Genomic DNA, 25,000 nt, shown 5'->3' with positions numbered 1-25,000 from the left:
TTGTATTTTGTAAATGTAAAGCTTTTTCTACAGTTTTTGATTTTTGTTGTCTCCTATTAGTTACTTTTATTATATTTACAATTACACGTTTCAGATATGCAGCTGAGCTTACATAGATATGTTCATTTTATAATATGATGTTTTAGATTTATATTTGGACATTTTGTTTAATTTTTATGAAGTTATGTTTTCATTTGTGGAAGGCATTTTGATTTATGACCTTTGCTCTCATATTTTTTGGATCATGATTTAACTCTGGTTTTTCATTATGATATTTATTTTATGCCTAAATATCAGAACTTGTCACACCTTCACCTGAAATGTCTCAAACTGAACCAGGTGTTTTTCCTCTGTGATGTCACACACAAGGTTCAGCCAATCAACAGGGCAGAGCAGCTCCTCACCACGACTCGTCAGGCGACAGCGCCGCCGCCACCGAAAACCCAAAACACAGCGGATGGAGAGGGTACACAACCACACACTCACACACACACACACACATCACATGACATCACTGACAGAACTCAGCATCTCGTGTTTGTGTCTATTTTTGATGATAATATCAGAGCTGAAACTTCCTCTCAGATTCAAGTTTTAAAGAGCATCGAAACATCAACAGTGACTCAGTTCAGTCTCTGAGGACTGCAGTGACACAGTTCAGTCTCTGAGGACTATGCAGTGACTCAGTTCAGTCTCTGAGGACTATGCAGTGACTCAGTTCAGTCTCTGAGGACTATGCAGTGACTCAGTTCAGTCTCTGGGGACTGCAGTGACTCAGTTCAGTCTCTGAGGACTCTGCAGTGACACAGTTCAGTCTCTGAGGTCTGCAGTGACTCAGTTCAGTCTCTGGGGACTGCAGTGACACAGTTCAGTCTCTGAGGACTCTGCAGTGACACAGTTCAGTCTCTGAGGTCTGCAGTGACTCAGTTCAGTCTCTGAGGACTCTGCAGTGACACAGTTCAGTCTCTGAAGACTCTGCAGTGACACAGTTCAGTCTCTGAGGTCTGCAGTGACTCAGTTCAGTCTCTGAAGGCTCTGCAGTGACACAGTTCAGTCTCTGAGGACTCTGCAGTGACACAGTTCAGTCTCTGAAGACTCTGCAGTGACACAGTTCAGTCTCTGAGGTCTGCAGTGACTCAGTTCAGTCTCTGAAGGCTCTGCAGTGACACAGTTCAGTCTCTGAGGACTCTGCAGTGACACAGTTCAGTCTCTGAAGACTCTGCAGTGACACAGTTCAGTCTCTGAGGTCTGCAGTGACACAGTTCAGTCTCTGAAGACTCTGCAGTGACACAGTTCAGTCTCTGAGGTCTGCAGTGACTCAGTTCAGTCTCTGAAGGCTCTGCAGTGACACAGTTCAGTCTCTGAGGACTCTGCAGTGACTCAGTTCAGTCTCTGGGGACTCTGCAGTGACACAGTTCAGTCTCTGAGGTCTGCAGTGACTCAGTTCAGTCTCTGAGGACTGCAGTGACTCAGTTCAGTCTCTGGGGACTCTGCAGTGACTCAGTTCAGTCTCTGAAGGCTCTGCAGTGACACAGTTCAGTCTCTGAGGACTCTGCAGTGACACAGTTCAGTCTCTGGGGACTGCAGTGACTCAGTTCAGTCTCTGAAGACTGCAGTGACTTAGTTCAGTCTCTGGGGACTCTGCAGTGACTCAGTTCAGTCTCTGAGGACTGCAGTGACTCAGTTCAGTCTCTGAAGACTGCAGTGACTTAGTTCAGTCTCTGGGGACTCTGCAGTGACTCAGTTCAGTCTCTGAGGACTGCAGTGACTCAGTTCAGTCTCTGAAGACTGCAGTGACTTAGTTCAGTCTCTGGGGACTCTGCAGTGACACAGTTCAGTCTCTGAGGACTGCAGTGACTCAGTTCAGTCTCTGAAGACTGCAGTGACTTAGTTCAGTCTCTGGGGACTCTGCAGTGACTCAGTTCAGTCTCTGAAGGCTCTGCAGTGACACAGTTCAGTCTCTGAGGACTGCAGTGACTTAGTTCAGTCTCTGAGGACTGCAGTGACTCAGTTCAGTCTCTGAGGTCTACAGTGACTCAGTTCAGTCTCTGAGGACTATGCAGTGACACAGTTCAGTCTCTGGGGACTCTGCAGTGACACAGTTCAGTCTCTGAGGACTATGCAGTGACTCAGTTCAGTCTCTGAAGACTCTGCAGTGACACAGTTCAGTCTCTGGGGACTCTGCAGTGACTCAGTTCAGTCTCTGAAGACTCTGCAGTGACACAGTTCAGTCTCTGAGGACTACAGTGACACAGTTCAGTCTCTGGGGACTCTGCAGTGACTCAGTTCAGTCTCTGGGGACTCTGCAGTGACACGGTTCAGTCTCTGAGGACTATGCAGTGACACAGTTCAGTCTCTGGGGACTCTGCAGTGACTCAGTTCAGTCTCTGAGGACTATGCAGTGACTCAGTTCAGTCTCTGGGGACTCTGCAGTGACTCAGTTCAGTCTCTGAGGACTATGCAGTGACTCAGCTCAGTCTCTGAAGACTCTGCAGTGACACAGTTCAGTCTCTGAGGACTATGCAGTGACTCAGTTCAGTCTCTGGGGACTCTGCAGTGACTCAGTTCAGTCTCTGGGGACTCTGCAGTGACTCAGTTCAGTCTCTGAAGACTCTGCAGTGACACAGTTCAGTCTCTGGGGACTCTGCAGTGACTCAGTTCAGTCTCTGGGGACTCTGCAGTGACTCAGTTCAGTCTCTGAAGACTGCAGTGACTCAGTTCAGTCTCAGAAGACTCTGCAGTGACTCAGTTCAGTCTCTGAGGACTCTGCAGTGACTCAGTTCAGTCTCTGAGGACACTTGTCTCTTCTGTCAGTGATGTTACTTGATGAAGTGAAACATCGTCTTCTGTCTTCTACCTTTTTGTGTGTGAATTTCTTCTGTCACTGATCTGTCCTTCATTTTCCTCTCCTATCTGTCCGTCTCTATCTCTCTGTCTGTCCTCCTGTATCTGTCTGTCTGTCTCTCAGTCTGTGTCTTTCAGCAGTGTCACTGACTCCACCATGTCGCTCAACGTCATCACTGTAACTCTGAACATGGGTGAGTACCAGCAGTGGAAGAAGTATTCAGAGCATTTCTTTAAATTGAAGTACAAGACCTTTTAAAGTACTTTATATACAGTTAGCTGGTGTAGTCCAGTAGTTCCCAAGCTGCGGGTTGGGCCCCTCCAAAGGCTCACCGGACAAATCTGAGGGGTCGCCACAATATTAATGGGAGAGGAAAGAAGAAAAAAAAACAAAGATACACAACATCCATTTTCAGTTTCTGGATTTTGATCTAATCTTTGAATTTGACTGAAATATTCAGTTGATATTCATCTATAATATGTTCAGGTACAATTCATACTGAGTACAAGTAGCTGAACATTGTACTGATGTACAGTACTGGAGTAAAGATTACTCTCCACCACTGGTGAGTGTGGACATCACTAACACTTCATCACTGTGATCATGTTTCTGTCTTCTGTTCATGTCACAGAGACAGTTTCATGCCTGTATTTAAAGTAACAACATGTTTTATCATCTATTCTCTCACATATGATCATAAACATAATCAGGAAGTGAGAACAATTAACTTTGACAAGGTCCGTCTAATAAAATCTTTACATGTTGATACACACTCTGTCTGTCTCTCTGTCTGTCTGTCTCTCTGTCAGAGAGGTATAACTTCCTGGGTATCAGTATTGTTGGTCAGAGTAACGACAGAGGAGACGGAGGGATTTACATCGGCTCCATCATGAAGGGAGGAGCAGTGGCAGCAGACGGACGCATCGAGCCCGGAGACATGTTACTGCAGGTACTGCAGGGTGTCCGCGCATCCTTAAAAAGTCTTAAATACTTCCATATTTTGCATACAGGTCTTAAATTACATTTAGTTAGGTCTTAAATATGAACGTTCATTTACCGCTTCCGTCATCGCCTTTTTTGTTTTTTGTTTTTCGTTTTTGGGAAACGTGTTGGTGAGAGTCACAGTTAGCTCCGTGTGTTGTACTTCTTTCTGAAGTATCAGGAACGTAAATGGCATTTTGCCAGCAGCCCGGTCAGAATTTATCGCCGTAACTTCGCCAGTTCCAGAAAGACTTCGACTGCGGAGTCTGCTACAACTATGGGAAAGTGTAAATTTAGTGTGTTGGCTTGAACAACCAGAATTCAGTTGGTTAAAAGCCGCATAATAATGAATCTGAAGTGCAGTGTACGCTCTGCAGGAGGACCCTCAAATTGGGCACATTTGGTGTGAAAGCGCTGGTGTCACACAAAATCAGATAAACACCAGTTAGCTTCTAAAAGTCTCCAGCGAAGTCACGCTATCACACACTTTTGTACGCCTTTGTCACCAGTTCCCGGTCCAAGTTCGTCCAGTTCTGCTCGACCCGAACTCTGCGCCGCCTCTGTCGTCTCGCAGTCAAGCAACAGTCAAACCATCTTCGTTTCAACTCCCACGTTGAAAGCGGAGGTGCTTGCGTGTGCGTGTGCAGTTTTTTAAAAAAGTGTGGGTTATTAGAGTTTACTAAATTAGGTTAAATTCCTAGATAAAAACTAAACTAAAACTATTAATCACTTCCTAAATTAATTAAAACTCAAATGAAATAAAAAGCAAACTGAAAAACCAAATTAAAATAAAAACTACTGAAATTTAAAAACTATAATAACCCCGACACACACTCACTCCATTCTTCACTGTTTGAGTTGCTCTGTGAATGGCAATACATTTAGTTATTTTTGAAAGTAATTCTGGGACCTCACTGTTTCGTACTTCGTGCAGGTCTTAAATTTGACTTGTTCAAACCTGCAGAAACGCTGTACTACAGTACTTATACTACTGTCAGAGACGTGTTACTGCAGGTACTACAGTACTTATACTACTGTCAGAGACGTGTAACTGCAGGTACTACAGTACTTATACTACTGTCAGAGACGTGTTACTGCAGGTACTACAGTACTTATACTACTGTCAGAGACGTGTTACTGCAGGTACTACAGTACTTATACTACTGTCAGAGACGTGTAACTGCAGGTACTACAGTACTTATACTACTGTCAGAGACATGTAACTGCAGGTACTACAGTACTTACACTACTGTCAGAGACGTGTTACTGCAGGTACTACAGTACTTATACTACTGTCAGAGACATGTAACTGCAGGTACTACAGTAGTATCTGTTAGTAGTACTAATACTCATGGTAGGACTGTTCTTGTATTTTCAGGTGAATGACATCAACTTTGAGAACATGAGTAACGACGACGCTGTCAGAGTCCTCAGAGAGATCGTTCACAAACCAGGGTGAGACATGTCACCTGATCTGAGACATCATTTACAATTCATGCTGAATCCCAGGGTCAGTCCCTGCCCTGCCACTGCAAGCGTCTCATGCTTATACATTTCTTTTTACATTCATGTGGATATTTTATCATCCTGTTTATGTTGTATGTGTATGTTGTGTGTGTTGTTTATAAGCTACTGGAGACCTTGAATTTCCCTCGGGATCCATAAAGTATCTATCTATCTATCTTTCTATCTTTCTATCTTTCTATCTATCTTTCTATCTTTCTATCTATCTATCTATCTATCTATCTATCTATCTATCTCATACTACTACAACTTCTAGTACTTCTGAAACTACTATTACTTCTTATATTACTTGTACTACAGTACTCCTACTCTGTAATCCTGGAGGGCAAAGCTCTTCTCAGTGGGGCAACACTTCCTGTTGGTGTTTAAAACACTCACACCTTGAATTCTCTGTCACTGGTGTCCTGACAACACCTCCAGATATCAGCTGTTGTACTTCTACTACTGGGACGATATCCTGTTATAATCGTCACTCCCCAGTCTCTACTGTGCTTTAGTTGAGGTGTGTTTTTGGGTAGTGACGGTCAGAGTCTGAACACCAACAATCACCTCTGAACATGTTTCTTTCTACTGCATGTACTATTAATACTGCTAATATTACTAATACTGCTCCTGCTGTCTGTCTGTCTGTCTGTCTGTCTGTCTGTCTGTAGTCCTGTGACGTTAACGGTGGCGAAGTGTTGGGATCCAAACCCACGAGGCTGCTTCACACTGCCCCGGAGTGAGTCAACAACACACACACGTCTTTTGACTTCAGAGGAACCTCATTAACATAATTTAGTCTCTCACCTGCACCCTGACACCAGGTCCTGAGGACAGAGACATGTCTGAGGACAGAGACATGTCTGAGGACAGAGACTAACAGTAATAGTTCTTATATGATCCGTTGTGTCTCCAGTATTTACTGGTTCTGATATAATTCACACTGTTTCTTCTTCCTCTGAAGGCGAGCCGGTCCGTCCCATCGACCCTGCTGCCTGGGTGTCTCACACCGCCGCCATGACAGGAAGTCTCCTCCCACACTACGGTGAGACTCCCATCAGCCACTGCAGCATCCATCCATCCATCACCTCTCCGTTCACGACTCCAACACTAATGTGATGTTTTTCAGGCGTGCACGAGGACAACCATCTCAGCATCCACAGCGACATGACGGCTGTCGTCAAGGCGATGGCCAATCCTGAGTCAGGCCTGGAGGTTCGGGACAGGATGTGGCTAAAGATCACCATCCCTAACGCCTTCATTGGTGAGAAGCTCCGCCCACCAGGAAGAAAACTAAAACAAAACCTTTGTAATGATTTAATTCAGTTTAACACAACAACAGTCACCTGCAGAGCTCAATCTGCAGGGAAGAAGAAGTGAAGATGACGAACGAGACGTGAAAGCTTCTTCTCTCATGAGTGAATAGCTGCCGTCTCATTGGTTGTGTGTTGAAAGGCTGGTTGCACTTTGAGTGGCGAGATGTAAACTGTGGCAGAAGAGATACGACTGCTTGTTTGTCTTCTCAGCTGCATCTTGTCCTGTCTGAATGTTGCACTGACAGAAGAAGAAGATCATTTATCTGAATGTTTCTGCAAAGATCCTCTGACTTCAGTTGATCTTCGCTCCGTCAGGTTCGGACGTGGTCGACTGGCTCCACCGGAACGTCGAAGGTTTCACCGACCGCCGTGAAGCTCGCAAGTTTGCCGGGAACCTGCTAAAGGCCGGGTACATCCGCCACACCGTCAACAAGGTGACCTTCTCTGAACAGTGCTACTACGTGTTTGGAGACCTTTGTGGAGGTGAGCAGAGTCAGTAACAGTCAGGCCTGCAGACAACACCAAACTAATCAATACATTAAACTTGTTAAAGTGTGTGAAGCTGCAGTACCACTGACAGCCACAAGATGGAGACAAACACAGCTCAAAGCTCAGCAGCTTCACAGACTCAACAGAACCAGCTGTTCTGTTAGTCCTGTTCCTTTAAACATCAGGGTGTTGATCCATTATGTGTCAGATTTCTCAGATTCAGATGATTTTTGTTAATTCTGCTGATAATTTCACCATCAGGAGGTTGAATTAAACACTAAAATGCAAACAATGTTCTGACTGGACCCATTCATAGATTATGAGGTAAAAACACACACAGAGGTCTGATTCTGTGTTCAGCATCATGTGATCCATTTTAAATCTTGGTACCGACCAAATGTTTTGGATGATTGTTGTTATTAACATTCAGAATTTAACAAAAACATCTTTTTTAGTATTTCACACAGCTGATAATCTGACATGAATCAGTCAGAAGTGTGTTGTCGGGTCACTGGAGGCAACGTCTGGGCTGAACCGCTGATCCAGTTCTATAGCTGCCTCTCAGGCTGTGACACACTCAAACACACAGACGATGAACAGTTTCAGAAAACATCTGATTGTAGAGAACGCAGATTAAACAGCTGATCTCAGCTGTCAATCAAACTAATGTTGTTATCACAGACAGAGAGGTGACATCAGCTGAGACAGTGTCTAACATCTGGAGACAGTGTCTAACATCTGGAGACAGTGTCTATCATCTGGAGACATTGTCTAACATCTGGAGACAGTGTCTATCATCTGGAGACAGTGTCTATCATCTGGAGACAGTGTCTAACATCTGGAGACAGTGTCTGTTGGAGTTTAATGAGAACACATTTTTTTCAGCTGATGTTGATCCTGTAAAATATTTGTCAACATGTAGAAACAGGATAATAAAGGGCTGAGGGCGGAGCCTGGAGGTCCTCCACAGGGGGGGCGGAGCTACAAACCATCTCAAAGTGTCTGATACGTGAACCTGATGTCTCTTAATGATGTGTCTCCTCTGTGTCTCAGAGCTGATGTCTCTTAATGATGTGTCTCCTCTGTGTCTCAGAGCTGGCTGTCATGTCTCTGCTGGATCATGAGGAGGCCTCCAGTCGAGCAGCAGGATCAAACTGTGACCCTCCAGCCTTCTCCTACCAACACCCCGTCCCTCACCCCTACAGCTCGCCTCATCCCCTCCACCAGCTGCCCGCCTGGGGAGGAGGAGGAGGAGGAGGAGGAGGAAGTCAGCACAGTGAAGGTAACTCAATGATTATCACAAACACAGTCGGTCCTGTGGAACCAGGTTCAATAGAACATGTGGATCCATCTCAGCTAATATGTCCTGAACGATGAACATCGGGGGGCGACCTCCATTCCGAAGGGCCGCCGTTCCGAACATTTCTGAAGGCATTTCCTTCAAAAAGAATTAAGTTCCGACATTCCGCAACATGAAAGTGAACGTTCGGAGTGGCTGCCCTCCGGAGTGGCGACCCTTCGGAGTGGCGACCCTTTGGAGTGGCGACCCTTCGGAGTGGCTGCCCTTCGGAGTGGCGACCCTTCGGAGTGGCGACCCTTCGGAGTGGCTGCCCTTCGGAGTGGCGACCCTTCGGAGTGGCTGCCCTTCGGAGTGGCGACCCTTTGGAGTGGCTGCCCTTCGGAGTGGCGGCCCTTCGGAGTGGCGACCCTTCGGAGTGGCGGCCCTTCGGAGTGGCGGCCCTTCGGAGTGGCGACCCTTCGGAGTGGCTGCCCTTCGGAGTGGCGGCCCTTCGGAGTGGCGACCCTTCGGAGTGGCTGCCCTTCGGAGTGGCGGCCCTTCGGAGTGGCGACCCTTCGGAGTGGCTGCCCTTCGGAGTGGCGACCCTTCGGAGTGGCGACCCTTCGGAGTGGCGGCCCTTCGGAGTGGCGGCCCTTCGGAGTGGCGACCCTTCGGAGTGGCTGCCCTTTGGAGTGGCTGCCCTTTGGAGTGGCGACCCTTCGGAGTGGCGGCCCTTCGGAGTGGCGACCCTTCGCAGTGGCTGCCCTTCGGAGTGGCGACCCTTCGGAGTGGCTGCCCTTTGGAGTGGCGGCCCTTCGGAGTGGCGACCCTTTGGAGTGGCTGCCCTTCGGAGTGGCTGCCCTTCGGAGTGGCGACCCTTCGGAGTGGCGACCCTTCGGAGTGGCTGCCCTTCGGAGTGGCGGCCCTTCGGAGTGGCGGCCCTTCGGAGTGGCGCCCTGGAACCGTGAACATCAGACTTCAGATCATTTGAAGTTTGACTTCAGCTTATTAAAAGACTCAGCGACAGCGCCACCATGTGGCTCCTTATAAACATCACTTCTTTTGTCAAGTGACTGGTGAACTGTGAAGGAAACATTTCCTGAGGACCAAGATTACATTACTGCAAAACATACTTTTTACTTCATATTTCATTTAATGTAACACTAACAGTCAGTACAGCTGTGTATTCGCCTGCAGCTAGCTTAGTGTTAGCCTGCAGCTAGCTGTGTATTAGCCTGCAGTGTCTCTTGTCCTGTGTGGGACGATCAGCTGACTGGTACCAGAAGAAACTCTCTCTCAGAGATCCTATATTGATTTGTTTGAGAAGAGGGTTCACTCTGGACAGATTTGAGAATCTGCTTCACATGCAGCTCCACCATGTGGACAGTTATTTACCACGTTATGTCTCGCTCCTGAATTCTGAGGATCAGTAGTGAAATGTTTTATTTTGGTGGTCTGTGTTGACAGGAAGTGGCAGCAGTGGATCAAACTGTAGTGACGGTCAGAGGGAGGTGGGAGGAGGAGGAGGAGGAGGAGACAGCGAATCAGAGTCCACCAAACAGGAAGTGACAGCTTCAGCTGACAAACAGCTGCAGGCGGAGTCCCCTGGTGACGACAGCACCCGACGACCCCCGACCTCCTTCACTGGTCTCCAGGGTAACAAAGACTCACAGGACGTCCCACCGGCCCCGTCGCCGTCTCGAGCCCGACAGTCCTTCTGCCTCGCTATGGGTAACCCCAGTGATTTCTTTGTGGACGTCATGTGACCCTGTGGTGATGATGTCACGTCCTGTCCTGGTTTAAAAATGTCACCTTTATAAGATATTTCAACACAATCTGCTGGTTCTAACGAGCGGAGAGGAAACTGTCATCTGTTTGAACTCATTCAGGGAAGTTTCAGTTTCAGAACAACGTCAGAGGTGATTTATTTATTTATTTTATTTATTTATGTTCATCATCTGTGGACGACCTGAAACGACGCAGGACAGAGCGGGATGATCCAGGGATTACACTGGACCTGGACCTGGATCACATGGATGGATGGAGGCTCAGGCTGACACACTGAAGAGGAACCTGACTGGTCAATATGAACCAGTGTGACCAGAGTCTGAACCTCTCTGTTGATCTGACTCGTATATCACACTGTACACCTGACCTGTATATTATTATATGTCTCTATGACGTCACACTTCAGTCTGATGATTGTTTTTATGAGCGCAGTTTGATTTCATCTCTGCTGTCTGAAGCTTTTAAAAGTGGAGACAATAAAAGTGTACAAAAACCTTTTTGTGTTGAAGTTTAGTGATGAAGATAAAGTCGTTAGCAGCTCTGCCCTGTTAAAAACGTCATGTTTGTTTGTGCAGGTTGTATCTGATTGTTTCAGATGCTGCATTTTAAAATGTTGATTATTTCAGATTTTGGTTTCTCAGACTTGTTGATGGTTCAAGTGCATGTGATCCACAACAGTGAGAAAAATAACAGTCACACATCAGGCTGATCAATCCCTCCCTCTCTGTGTAACATGCAACTCTTCACCGTAGCTGCTGAGCTAACAGTGTTAGCACGAGCTTGACCGCATGTAGAGGGTTTAATCTGGTCTCCTCGGATCAGGTTGTGATCTCTGTGATCACAGCAGACGAGCTATATGGAGACATCTGATGTTTAAATCATCTCCAGCTGCTTGTTTAGCAGAATGCTGCTATCATCAGGAGGAGATGATGGCTGAGCCTGACTTTATATCATCAGGAGGAGATGATGGCTGAGCCTGACTTTATATCATCAGGAGGAGATGATGGCTGAGCCTGACTTTACATTATTAGGAGGAGACGATGGCTGAGTCTGACTTTATATCATCAGGAGGAGACGATGGCTGAGCCTGACTTTATATCATCAGGAGGAGACGATGGCTGAGCCTGACTTTATATCATCAGGAGGAGACGATGACTGAGCCTGACTTTATATCATCAGGAGGAGACGATGACTGAGCCTGACTTTATATCATCAGGAGGAGACGATGACTGAGCCTGACTTTATATCATCAGGAGGAGACGATGACTGAGCCTGACTTTACATTATTAGGAGGAGACGATGGCTGAGTCTGACTTTATATCATCAGGAGGAGACGATGGCTGAGCCTGACTTTATATCATCAGGAGGAGATGATGACTGAGCCTGACTTTATATCATCAGGAGGAGACGATGACTGAGCCTGACTTTATATCATCAGGAGGAGACGATGACTGAGCCTGACTTTATATCATCAGGAGGAGATGATGACTGAGCCTGACTTTATATCATCAGGAGGAGACGATGACTGAGCCTGACTTTATATCATCAGGAGGTGATGACTGAGCCTGACTTTATATCATCAGGAGGAGGTGATGACTGAGCCTGACTTTATATCATCAGGAGGTGATGACTGAGCCTGACTTTATATCATCAGGAGGTGATGACTGAGCCTGACTTTATATCATCAGGAGGAGGTGATGACTGAGTGAACTGTCCCTTTAAGTTAAGGTCACATTTCTTCAGACAAATAATCAGAAAATTAAGATTTATTTTTTATATAATTAGCGTCAGTTTGAGATCAGGCTCCGTAAATATTACTGCTGTGTGTAATCTGATTACACAGTAACTTATCATAACTGTGTTATTGTTGCATATCAACATATTTCAGACCTCTTCTGACCCTGTCGCCTGTCACATGTCGCCTGTCATCTGTCACCTGTCACATGTCGCCTGTCATCTGTCACCTGTCACCTGTCTGTCACCTGTCATCTGTCACATGTCATCTGTCACATGTCACCTGTCACCGGTCACCTGTCTGTCACCTGTCAGTTGCAGCCTCCGTGTTCACTGTAAATCTTCCTTGATCGTCCACCAGCTTGTCGTCTGTGTGTGTGTGTGTGTGTGTGTGTGTGTGTGTGTGTGTGTGTTAATGATCATGATTCATGCACAGCTCCCTGCTTCCTCTCTCCTCAGCAAGGAGGAGGAAGAGCCGCGTCCCAATCCGCACACGTGCCGCCTCGGTCACAGTGAGCTGTCAGAGGAGGAGGAGGGCAGAAGCCGGTAGGTGTCGGTGTGTGAATGAAACCGACACGTCGGAGTTAAACTGGTTAAATAAACATCAATGGAGACTGTAAATACAGTTTAGTGTAGCAGGAGGAGTCCAGTGAAGGAGGCCGGTTGTTCTGAACGGGACGCGGCCGGCTCGGGCTGCCGTCAGCTGACAGTCCGCTTCTGCCGCCGACATCTTGCCTCCGACCGGAGGAGACGCAGAGCCCGCTTGTCACGGTCAAACGTCCCGATGGAGTGACGGCAGGGCCGGCGGTTCTGTGTAGGACAGCCCGGGGACTGAACAGCTTCTCTGCGGACCGGGTGAGAACATGGCAGGCAGTCAGAACCACCGTCTGTCTGTCTGTCTGCCTGCCTGCCTGTCTGTCTGTCTGTCTGCACTGCAGCAGCACAAGTGACCGCGGTCGGTCGTCACCGTCTGACTGCTGCAGTAACGTTAGCAGGTGTTGCTAATAGCTAGTCGTCGTCTGCGAACAGCCATTAAAATATCCCCATTTTCAATAATGTATAGCTTATCAATACCTGAATATTACGTGTAGGTCGTGATTTAATATCTGTGATTAGTCAGTGCTCCCTCTTTTAATTAGGTGCATTCAAACAACAGCTATGTTAAATATAATCGCGATTTTCAGCAGAGAAAATGAATGTTTAATCGATGAATGACGTTTCCGTTACTTTCAGCTACACCGTGATGTAGCTACGTGACTGGGCGGTTAACTTGAGCCAAGAGGTTAGCCTCGTTCACTTCTAACGTGAAAAGATGAAGAAGTTAGAGTTGTATGTACATTATCTATAGGCCGAACATACAAGAAGAATCTACATTTACTTTCTGTATAATGCTTTGACGGTTTATGTGTGCAAATGAGTCTAATTACATGAAAACACTTTAAAATGTCAGATTTTTCAATGGAGTTCGGATTGTGTTCTCTTCATGAGTTGATAGCCCGAAGCTGTAACATTATCTGCGAGCCTCCTTCACAGTAGCGCTGGTTTACTGTCTGTTGTTAGCATTGGGTTGAACCTGCTGTAGAAGGACAGCAGCAGCTAAGGTAACATGCTAACTAACTGTAACATTAAAGGACAAGTGAACGGTTTAATGAGCTCATATGACACAGAAACGAGTCAGTTAAGTTAATTCATGTAAATCAACATAGGACACGATTGTGTGGAAGACAAAAGATAAAAACGATCAAACAGAAATAATAGAACTAAAAAAACTCGAGTTAAGTCTTCTCTTGAACTGTGACGTCACAGTTTCATCTTGTCTGATGCATTTATAAATGTCCAGAAGATGTTTGGAGGCTGATTTCTGCTCATGTGACTTATGAGCTGAAACTGGAGGAAAACAATCCTAAATCATGAGATAGTGATTTTGACCAGCTGATGGAGGTTGTTGGGATGTTGTATGAAGGTTGTGTAATGATCTTCCTCTCCGTGCTGCAGTGACTTCGTTATGACCAGCTCTGACTGACGAGCGTCGGCCATGATCGGAGGACTCTTCATCTACAACCACAAGGGGGAGGTGTTGATCTCCAGGGTGTACCGCGATGACATCGGGTGAGTCCTGCAGGTCACTGCTGATGTGCTCATGAGCCAGAAACTAATGTCACCCCTGTTCAGCTACACTGACGATGCGTTCAGGTTCCAGGCTGTAAAGCGTGTGAAGGACGTCCGTCTGCTTCCTCTCTTCACATCCTTCATCACAGACGCTCTGACTCTGCGCTGCAGCTTCACTGTCGCTGTGTGATGCAGCGAGCCTGTTGCTAGGCAACTGCAGTGCTAACGGAAAGCTCTGAGTGATGAGGTCATCGCAGTGTGCTCTGATAACATGGCTGCTGAGGAACGATGGAGGAAATGAGACAGAGTGAGACGTCTGTCTGCAACCACAAGGGATTTTTCTCACTAATCAGATCAATTACTGTTTCGGTCAAAACAATAAAACAAATGTAAAAAGTTTATTGATACAGAATCAGTCAACACAAACTTACAGAGAGATTTAATGTGATGAAACTGTGCAGATCTTCTGTCCAGTGAACTGGACCTCAGGAAGTCCTGTTGACGTGCTCGTCTCGTCTCTTGTCCAGGAGGAACGCGGTGGACGCGTTCCGCGTCAACGTCATCCACGCCCGGCAGCAGGTCCGCTCTCCGGTCACCAACATCGCCCGGACAAGCTTCTTCCATGTCAAACGCTCCAACATCTGGCTGGCGGCTGTCACCAAGCAGAACGTCAACGCCACCATGGTGTTCGAGTTCCTCTACAAGATGTGTGACGTCATGTCCGCCTACTTCGGCAAGATCAGCGAGGAGAACGTCAAGAACAACTTCGTCCTCATCTACGAGCTGCTCGATGGTAAACAGGAAATAACTCCCAGCGTAAAAAATGAAAGCAGAATAAACGTCTCAGTCTTCAGATGTGATGAAGGTCATCTTCTTCTTCTGTGGTGTGTTTTTAAACCTGGAGCTCCGACAGGAAGCGTTGTGTCATCGCTCTGCTGCTCTGTGGTTTTTTTAGGTTTTGATTTTTGTAAGCGTTGGATGAGAAAATCAAAACCTAAAGAAAATACAGCGCTGACAGGAGTCGTCTCTGCTCAGCTGCACACCTGTCCTGCTGTTTGTGTGTTTGTTTGTTTGTTGTGACCGTGTTTGTGTCCTGCAGAGATTCTGGACTTTGGTTACCCTCAGAACTCAGAGACTGGAGCTCTGAAAACCTTCATCACTCAGCAGGGCATCAAGAGCCAGGTACCGCTCACACAATTATCACTTTCTAATCAGTAAACCGGAGTCCTTCAAAATAAAAGTCCAGGTACAAAACAATGTGCAGTGTGGAGCAGGGCTTTTAATGTGAAATATATGCAGGTAGTGTCACTGACAGCAGTGAACTAACTGTTTCCTGTCTGTTTCCTGTCTGTTTCCTGTCGTCTGCCTGCTCACCTGGATCCACCTGCAGCACCATGTGAGTCCACACACACACACACACACACACACACACACACAAACTCACTCTCACTCACACTCACACGCACGCACACACACACACACACACACACACACACACACACACACACACACACTATAACACACACACACACAATCACACACACTATCACACTCACGCTATCACACACACTCACTCACACACACACACACACACACACTCACACTCACTCACGCACACAGACACACACACACACACTCACACACACACACACACTATAACACACACACACACACACACACACACACACACACTGTCTCCCTCACACACACGCACGATCACACACACACACTATAACACACACAATCTCACTCACACAATCACACACACACTATCACACACACACACACACACACACACACTCTTTAACACACACAATCTCACACACACAATCACACTCACACAATCACACACACACTATCACACACACACACACAATCACACACACACACACACACTATCACACACACACACACACACACACACACAATCACACACACACACTATAACACACACACACTCACACACACTATCACACACACACACACACACTCACACTATAACACACACACTATCTCACTCACACACACACACACACACACACTATCACACACACACACACACACACACTCACACACACACACACACACTCTCAGATGTTGACTCAGGATGAGTGTTTTGATTCGTTGCGGACTTGATGATGTCATCTTGTCCTCTCTGGACACAATATTAATCTTAGCACTTGAGATGAATGGATGAATTATTGATCGGTCATGTGACCCGGTCATGTGACCCGGTCATGTGACCCGGTCATGTGACCCGGTTTGTCTCTGCAGACCAAAGAGGAGCAGTCTCAGATCACCAGTCAGGTCACAGGTCAGATCGGCTGGAGGAGAGAAGGAATCAAATACAGACGTAACGAGCTGTTTCTGGACGTGTTGGAGAGCGTCAACCTGCTGATGTCACCTCAAGGTAACGGACCGTCAGTCAGCTCAGGTTCTGCTCTTCACAACTAGGTTCAGTACTTTACTGCTCCTTCATACTTCCTCTCCTCTACATGTATTTGATAACTTTATTTTTTATTTTTGTGTACTTTATTTTTATAAAGAGAACACAACCAGCATACAAACTGTTCACCCACACGTTCATGCAGACGTTGTACTGATAGAGATACAAGTCAGTTCGTACACTAACGGCTCAGTGAGCGTCTCTTGGGCACAAACACAAATCATTTTTCACAGTATTGCAAATACTTTTCCATCCGTAGACTTAGCGACATGGTCGTATTTGATAACTTTAGTTACTAGTTACTTTGCAGATTGGGATTACTCAGTGTTCATACTGTTGATTGTGACGTGTTGTGGGCGGAGTCTGTGTGACAGGAAGCTGCATCAGACTGAAGTAATACTTCATATTCTAATATTAATACTTCATATTCTGATACTCATACTTCATATTCTGATATTAATACTTCATATTCTGATACTAATACTTCATATTCTGATACTAATACTTCATATTCTGATATTAATACTTCATGTTCTAATATTAATACTTCATATTAGAGATGTTCCGATACCATTTTTTCCCTCCCGATACCGATTCCGATACTTATGCTGTGGGTTTCGGCCGATACGAGTACCGATACCGATACCAGTGTGTTATAAAAAATGATATATATCATACTACGCCTGCATGACTGTGATATGATCATCACTGTGCTGAGGCCTGGCTCAGGTTAAACCCTTTGTAAAACATGAATGAATACAGCAAATGAAAGCCATTTATTTTAAATAGAACAGTATAAAGCCGAATTCAGCACAGAGCAGACAGGAAGTCAGACACGAAATAATAACATGACATCCGGTTAATTTTCAAAATAAAACACTCCGTGTTGATACAAGCACGAAAACTTCAAATAAGAGACAAATACGCGCTCTTCTTCTAATCCTTCAGCCGGGAACACTTCGTGTTGTTGTGTTTATAACACATACATATAACTGCGGTCGTGTGTGATTATGTAATCATCGCGGGAATTCCTCGGTTTTAACTCCAGCTGATCGGCGGAGCTGCGCTGTGGCGGACTCAAAACACAGCTGGTGGGGGTTGAAGGACGAGGACGACGGAGCCAAACCGTACCGGAGCCGTAATGCAGCGGACACGTATCCGGTAGAATCTCGGAGCTAACGGAGCTAGGCTAATAAATTACGTGGTATCGGATCGGTGCCTGGACTCCAGTACTCGCCGATACCGATGCCGGCATTTTCGGCAGTATCGGAGGCATTCCGATACTGGCATCGGAATCGGAACAACTCTACTTCATATTCTAATATTAATACTTCATTTTCTGATACTGATACTTCATATTCTGATGTTAATACTTCATGTTCTAATATTAATACTTCATATTCCAATATTAATACTTCATATTCCGATATTAATACTTTATATTCTAATATTAATACTTCATGTTCTGATATTAATACTTCATGTTCCGATATTAATACTTCATATTCCGATATTAATACTTCATGTTCCGATATAAATACTTCATATTCCGATATTAATACTTCATATTCTGATATAAATACTTCATATTGCGATATTAATACTTCATATTCTGATATTAATACTTCATGTTCTGTTATTTATACTTCATATTCCGATATTAATACTTCATATTCCGATATTAATACTTTATATTCTAATATTAATACTTCTGCTGATGGTCTGTGATGATGTAAAAGACGACGTTCAGAGACGTGAGGAGCCTCCACACATCCTCTGTAAACCTGCTCAGGTTCTGCTCAGGTTCTGCTGATGGTTCTGCTGATGGTTCTGCTGATGGTTGATCAGAAACACGCAGCCTCACTGTTCTATCAGTCTGTATTTCTGTTGGTGTTTCTGATCTTTGGCTGTAAATTATTTAATACTTGTGATAAAGGTTGAACAATATGAATCAGAACTCAGTTTAAAGTTAAGGTGCGTTCACACCGGACCTTTTATTTTTGTCGCTGGCGACAAGTTTACATATTAAGTTAATGCAAACGAGCGACTGAGCGATTAATCGCTCAGGCGAAATGTCGCTGGGGCTCTGAGCGACAGCGTCCGAGCGACGGAGCGAAAAAACGCTCTGTGGCTCGAGTTGAGAAACCCCAACTCTCTGGCCGTCAGTCGCTTGTCGCTCAGCGCTGACTGGCTGCTGTAATCTATATGTAGGCCTAATTATGACAACTACTGAAACCATGTAAACGTAATACAACTCCACCGGTCCGGAAGAGCAAAGCCGGCTTTACGTTGACACACACAAACACACCCACACACACACCGGAGACAAATGGCCAGGCGCTCTGGGATGGAGCGCCTGTGGTTGGTGTCCAACCGGGCAATTCCTGCCTCCGATTCTCGCCAACAGCTCGTCAAACTGGGCCGTTGTCAGCCGCGTATACCGTTGAAAACGGGAAGAAATGAGCACCTCCGAGCGACGTGAAATTCACTTATCAGAGCGATCTGTTGAATTGTGCCGACGAGCGACTGCAGCTGAGCAACCGAGCGATTTTTTTGGAGCGACATGAGCGACAGCGACAAAAATAAAAGGTCCGGTGTGAACGCACCTTTAAAGATACGACTACACCGATTCACAGACCTCTGGATCGTCAACCGGTCGGTGGCCTGATTTTAAAGTTCTGAATCAGTTGAGTGAAGCTGCCATGATGCTTCGTCCTCATAGCGGCTTCAAACTCTCAAAGTCAAAGTTCAAAGGTCAGCGCGAGATGGAAGATTTACAATGTACTGTCTGATCTACAATCAAAAGTCAGATCAGATCTTCACAGCCAGCTGCTCTGTGGAGTCCAGTCAGTCAGAGATAGACGTTATCTCACCTTCTATAAATCCGTTTGAAGTTAATCCATGCATCTTTTATAGAACTGGCTTTTTCTAATTTATAAAACAAAATGAACCTTTACATGAAACAAGTTGTTTGGGATCATATATATGCATGTTTATATATATATATATATATATATATATGTGTGTGTGTGTGTGTGTGTGTGTGTATATATTAGGGATGCAACGGTACAGTTTTCCCACATTTCGGTATGCATCACAGTTTTTGGGCCACGGTAACGGTACGGTTTCGATATCTTAATATAAAACTACTCACACTAGCAAAGGCAATATTGCATGTAAAAATAATTAAAAGCAGATAGTCAAACCACAAACCTTATTATAAAAATGTAACACTTATCTTAATTGCCTTCCATAAAAAACACTTGCAGTATCCAATCTAGTTAAACAGCAGACATTATTGTAGTATTGTATTGTACTGTATTGTTTGCCTTTGTGTATTGAACCTAACAGGGCGTATTGAAAGGTTCGATAAAATATTGAATGTTGTTGCATCCCTAATATATATATAATATATATATACATATATATGTATATATATATTATATATATATACATATGTGTGTGTGTGTGTGTGTGTGTGTGTATACATATGTATATGTGTGTGTGTGTGTGTGTGTATATATATATATATATATGTGTGTGAGTATATGTATATCAGAATCATATTGCAGCTGATGTGTCCAGATACGTATCAGTCTTCTCATGTGTGAATAGGTTCTGATCCATGATGAATAAACGCTGGCGGACAGAAACAAGTGTTCAGCTGTGATCCTTCTCTGCAGCATTGGTCTGATCATCTCATGCAACATCACAACATTTTTTTCTGTCCAGAGTTGCATTAATGTTTTCAAATCTTGTATTGATGATGGGAGTCGGGCCACTGTGTAAAGATTCTCAGTGGGGTTCAGGTCCGGACTCTGTGGTGCTGATAATGATGCCTCATGCTCCCTGAACCAGGCCTTCACAGTTTGAGCCCGATGAGTTGTGGCAGCGTCGTCTTGTATGTCCGAGTCGTCAGGGAAGGAAAAACCTGCTCATTCAGTTTATTCAGGCAGTCAGCTGACCAACTGAATCAACCCCACATCATAACACTGCCCCACAGGCTTGTACAGGCGGCACTAGGCATGATGGGCGATCACTTCATCCACCTCTCTTACCCATCATTCTGAACAGGGTAAATCTGGACTCATCAGAACCACGTGACCTTGTTCCATTGATCCAGAGTCCAATCTCTGTGCTCCCGAGCCTGAAGCCTTTCTTCAGATGAGCCTCTCCCTTCACTCGTCGTCATGTCGTGGGTCTCACTCTCACTATTAAACACAGTCGTGAGTTTTTATCTCCCATCACGATCATTCAGGATGTTCTTCTGACCACATCTCTTCCTGGAGGTGACGTTCACTGTTAATGTGTCGGACGGTTCTGAACCCAGTTTCAGTAGTTTCAGTGTCTCCTTAGTTGTTTTCTTTGCTTCATGCAGGTCAATGATCTAACCCTCTGAAACAGTAACGTGTTCCACAGGATTTGTCTTCAGACATGAGAAGCTCCTCGCTGCTTCAGTCAGTTCAATAACATGCTGCAGCTGAAACATATTGACCCGGCTGAACGATCGGACCAGGTGCTGACTTTTCTTTGGCAGCCAGTGTTTTTATAAACTGAATGAACCCAGATCAGAAGCAGCAGCAGTGATATGATTTACTGTCAGAGTTCAATCACATGAATTGATCCTGTATTGATCCTCAGAGGTTCCATTCAGATTCATCAGCATGAAGATGAAACAGCTCAGACGAGAAGAGACAGAACAAAATACATCAGGACGACAATTTATAAAGAACATAATATAATAATAAAGAACATATTTATAATAAAGAACATATAATAATAAAGAATATTATATTATAATAAATATTATATTATATTATAAAGAATATTATATTATATTAACTGGAACTGAGCTTATGTGGAACTGAGCTACATGCCGAAGCATCCTTGAGCAAGATGCTGAACCCCAAATTGCTCCTGATGCGCAGTTGGCACCTTGCGAGGCAGCCTCTGCCATCAGAGGGCCCTGCGATGAGCTGGCGCCTCATCCAGGGGTGAACCCTGGCCCTCGCCCTCTGAGAACTGGATTTGGCCCCAGTGGCCCCGCAACCCCCCGAAAGGGGGGATGAAGCGGCAACACCCCGCGACTGATTAAGCGGACAAGACGATGAGATGAGATGAGATATTATAATCAAGAGTATATTATAATAAAGAATAATATAATAAAGAATATTATATTATAATAAAGAACATATAATAATAAAGAACATTATATTATAATAAAGAATATTACATAATAATAAAGAACATTATATTATAATAAAGAACATTATATTATAATAAAGAGTATGTTTTAATGAGGCAAAATAAAATATATCACAAATTAAAAGCCTCTTCTATCACTGTGTATATTGATAAGATCAGTTGTAACTGTATTGATCATAGTGATTAATGCAGCATGACATCACTGCTCTGCCTCACTGAGCCACCAGAGGGCGACATCACACGTCTGACAGGCTGTGTGTGTGTGTGTGTGTGTGTGTGTGTGTAGGTCAGGTGCTCAGTGCTCATGTCTCAGGTCGGGTGGTGATGAAGAGTTACCTGAGCGGGATGCCTGAGTGTAAGTTTGGGATGAACGACAAGATCGTCATCGACAAGCAGGGCAAAGGAGGAGGATCGGAGGAGGTTGCCAAGAGGTCAGAGGTCACACAATGACATCATACTGTCACAGCTCCATATATGGTCACTTCCTGTCTCTGTGAATGACTAGTTTTGTCCTGTTATGTGATTGAAGTGTTAAATTGTTGTTTTTCAGTGGGAGTTCTGAACTGACCGTCCTGTCTCCTCTTCTTCTTCAGTGGTAAACAGTCGATAGCGATCGATGACTGCACCTTCCATCAGTGTGTCCGTCTCAGCAAGTTTGACTCTGAACGCAGCATCAGCTTCATCCCTCCAGACGGAGACTACGAGCTCATGAGGTCAGAGCTCACAAATACAACACACCTGTCTGTCTGACCACCTGTCTGTCTGACCACCTGTCGGTGTGTCTGCAGGTACCGCACCACCAAAGACATCATCCTGCCCTTCAGAGTCATCCCTCTGGTCCGAGAGGTCGGTCGCACCAAGCTGGAGGTCAAAGTCGTCATCAAGTCCAATTTCAAGTCGTCGCTGCTGGCTCAGAAGATCGAGGTGACTCCTACAGATCAATCATCATAACGACCTGTATCTGTTCAGATTATTGATCGATGATTTTCAATCAAAGTGACAAAGTGCTGCACAGATCACACAGGAAAAAAGATATGAAGTAAAGAACATAAATGTGAAAAATGAGACAAAAGGACGACTTTTAGAAAAGAGTCAAAAATAAAAGCTCGTCTCCAACACTTACCTTCCAAAATACAGTTTACAGAACAGGAGAGTCGAAATGAAACAAAACCTGTTTTTCTGTTGCTTCTGTCTCTCAGTTTTAGTTCCTCTGACATTTTGGATCTAATAATAATAATAAGAAGAAGAATGAACTGATTGATTGATGTGAACTCCCCCTCAGGTCCGGATCCCGACCCCCCTGAACACCAGCGGGGTTCAGCTCATCTGTATGAAGGGAAAAGCAAAGTACAAAGCCAGTGAGAACGCCATCGTCTGGAAGTAAGAGAGCATCACCTTCACTTCTTTTACAATAGAAACAGGAGGTCTATAAAATAGGTGTTGGCTTACTGAATACCAAACTTGAGACCGATCAATAATAGATGAATAAATCAGAAGGCACTGATTTCAAGAACGTATCTGCACTCTCCACAGGTTGTCCGGTAAGAACAGGAATGATGTTGACGGGTTAATGAATCCAATTCACACACACTCTCATTGAGATGCCCCTCATTTATTGCTGAACTCTTCTGTTGATACTGTCTGTGTGGTTACATACAAGCACATATGAATATTAGAGCCAGTCTGATGGCTGATTGTCTCCTGTGTAGCTACACAGCTATAGTTGTCGGTCTTGGTCACAGTAGTCTTGACAGTGATGTATGAACGACCTCCTCTTTCTGAGGTCTGTGGCTCCTCAGCATGAAGAGTGTTATTATCACTGTCCTTCCACTCTACTGTAGGAAGTGGGTCACCATGAGCTTCACACTGCAGGAGGACCCAGTCCTTTGTTTCATCAAGTATTGTGACAAACGGCTTCGGAGCTGCACTAGCTAGCCTGTGTAGCCGCAGTTAAAATGTATTTATACTTGTAAAAACAGACATTTATAGACGAACAGCGGCTCATTTTAAAGGAAAAAGTCCACCCATTAAATCCAGCTCGTTTAAACGGAAGCGGAAGTTAAAACCACCACACTGAAAGTAGATTATGTCCCTCGTTTATTTTTAGCGCCGCTCGTAAAACTTTCCAAACAACCTCATTTAAGTCAATTGGAATATTAAATCGGCAACAATTCGGCACCAATGCACAAGACACAGTACAGTACTATAAACTAAATTGCCGAATAACACCCAGAATATAATTAAGAACAGTAACAGAATGATAACTTATTACTAGGGGTGTGAATCTTTGGGTGTCTCACGATTCGATTCGATTCGATTCCGATTCTTAGGGTCACGATTCGATTCAGAATCGATTCTTGATTCAACCGATTCTCGATTCAAAAATTGATACAGTGCATAGTGTGTTATGGCAAATTATGGCATCAAAACAACACAGTTTGTATAAGGTAATGTGATTTATAAACAAACTGATTCCAATGATGTAATCACACAAAGGCAAACATTAAAAAAAGGCAACATTTATTCATGCTACACCAATAAAACAAAGATCAATGTGTGACTAAAACAAAGATCAATGTGAGACTGAAACAAAGATCAATGTGAGACTGAAACAAAGATCAATGTGAGACTGAAACAAAGATCAATGTGAGACTGAAACAAAGATCAATGTGAGACTGAAACAAAGATCAATGTGAGACTGAAACAAAGATCAATATGAGACTGAAACAAAGATCAATGTGAGACTGAAACAAAGATCAATATGAGACTGAAACAAAGATCAATGTGAGACTGAAACAAAGATCAATATGAGACTGAAACAAAGATCAATGTGTGACTGAAACAAAGATCAATGTGAGACTGAAACAAAGATCAATGTGTGACTGAAACAAAGATCAATGTGAGACTGAAACAAAGATCAATGTGAGACTGAAACAAAGATCAATGTGAGACTGAAACAAAGATCAATGTGAGACTGAAACAAAGATCAATGTGAGACTGAAACAAAGATCAGTGTGAGACTGAAACAAAGATCAATATGAGACTGAAACAAAGATCAATATGAGACTGAAACAAAGATCAATGTGTGACTGAAACAAAGATCAATATGAGACTGAAACAAAGATCAATATGAGACTGAAACAAAGATCAATGTGAGACTGAAACAAAGATCAATATGAGACTGAAACAAAGATCAGTGTTCAAACTTGGTTTTTACAGAAGGTTCTGGAAGGGTTCTTGTGAAGAGGATGATGAGATTATGTTCTGAAAGTAAGAAAGTAATTTACTGAAGAACAAGTAAA

General features: G+C 44.5%; 2 protein-coding genes across 2 annotated transcripts in view; both read left to right on the top strand.

The window, feature by feature from the left end:
• The window catches only part of LOC311256321 (segment polarity protein dishevelled homolog DVL-3-like), an 11,845-nt gene extending 1,147 nt beyond the window's left edge, over positions 1-10,698 (top strand). The window contains exons 2-11 of the mRNA XM_084351257.1: positions 370-466; positions 2,969-3,038; positions 3,655-3,794; positions 5,205-5,281; positions 6,004-6,071; positions 6,297-6,377; positions 6,462-6,596; positions 6,964-7,131; positions 8,231-8,419; positions 9,884-10,698. Coding sequence (XP_084207383.1) covers positions 370-466; positions 2,969-3,038; positions 3,655-3,794; positions 5,205-5,281; positions 6,004-6,071; positions 6,297-6,377; positions 6,462-6,596; positions 6,964-7,131; positions 8,231-8,419; positions 9,884-10,182 — 1,324 coding nt within the window. The 3' untranslated portion in view covers positions 10,183-10,698. The remainder of the gene's footprint in view (positions 1-369; positions 467-2,968; positions 3,039-3,654; positions 3,795-5,204; positions 5,282-6,003; positions 6,072-6,296; positions 6,378-6,461; positions 6,597-6,963; positions 7,132-8,230; positions 8,420-9,883) is intronic.
• A 1,886-nt stretch (positions 10,699-12,584) lies between these two features.
• Positions 12,585-25,000, top strand: part of LOC311256334 (AP-2 complex subunit mu-B) — a 15,154-nt gene continuing 2,738 nt past the window's right edge. The window contains exons 1-10 of the mRNA XM_084351284.1: positions 12,585-12,793; positions 13,934-14,047; positions 14,575-14,840; positions 15,147-15,229; positions 15,438-15,443; positions 16,322-16,457; positions 21,985-22,129; positions 22,292-22,411; positions 22,487-22,622; positions 22,981-23,078. Of these exons, the coding sequence (XP_084207410.1) occupies positions 13,974-14,047; positions 14,575-14,840; positions 15,147-15,229; positions 15,438-15,443; positions 16,322-16,457; positions 21,985-22,129; positions 22,292-22,411; positions 22,487-22,622; positions 22,981-23,078 (1,064 nt within the window). The 5' untranslated portion in view covers positions 12,585-12,793; positions 13,934-13,973. The remainder of the gene's footprint in view (positions 12,794-13,933; positions 14,048-14,574; positions 14,841-15,146; positions 15,230-15,437; positions 15,444-16,321; positions 16,458-21,984; positions 22,130-22,291; positions 22,412-22,486; positions 22,623-22,980; positions 23,079-25,000) is intronic.

Source organism: Pagrus pagrus (assembly GCF_965226575.1).
Source record: "Pagrus pagrus genome assembly, chromosome: 4".
NCBI lineage: Eukaryota > Metazoa > Chordata > Actinopteri > Spariformes > Sparidae > Pagrus > Pagrus pagrus.
Note: the sequence above shows the minus strand (reverse complement) of the source record. Positions and strands in the feature narration are given on the sequence as shown.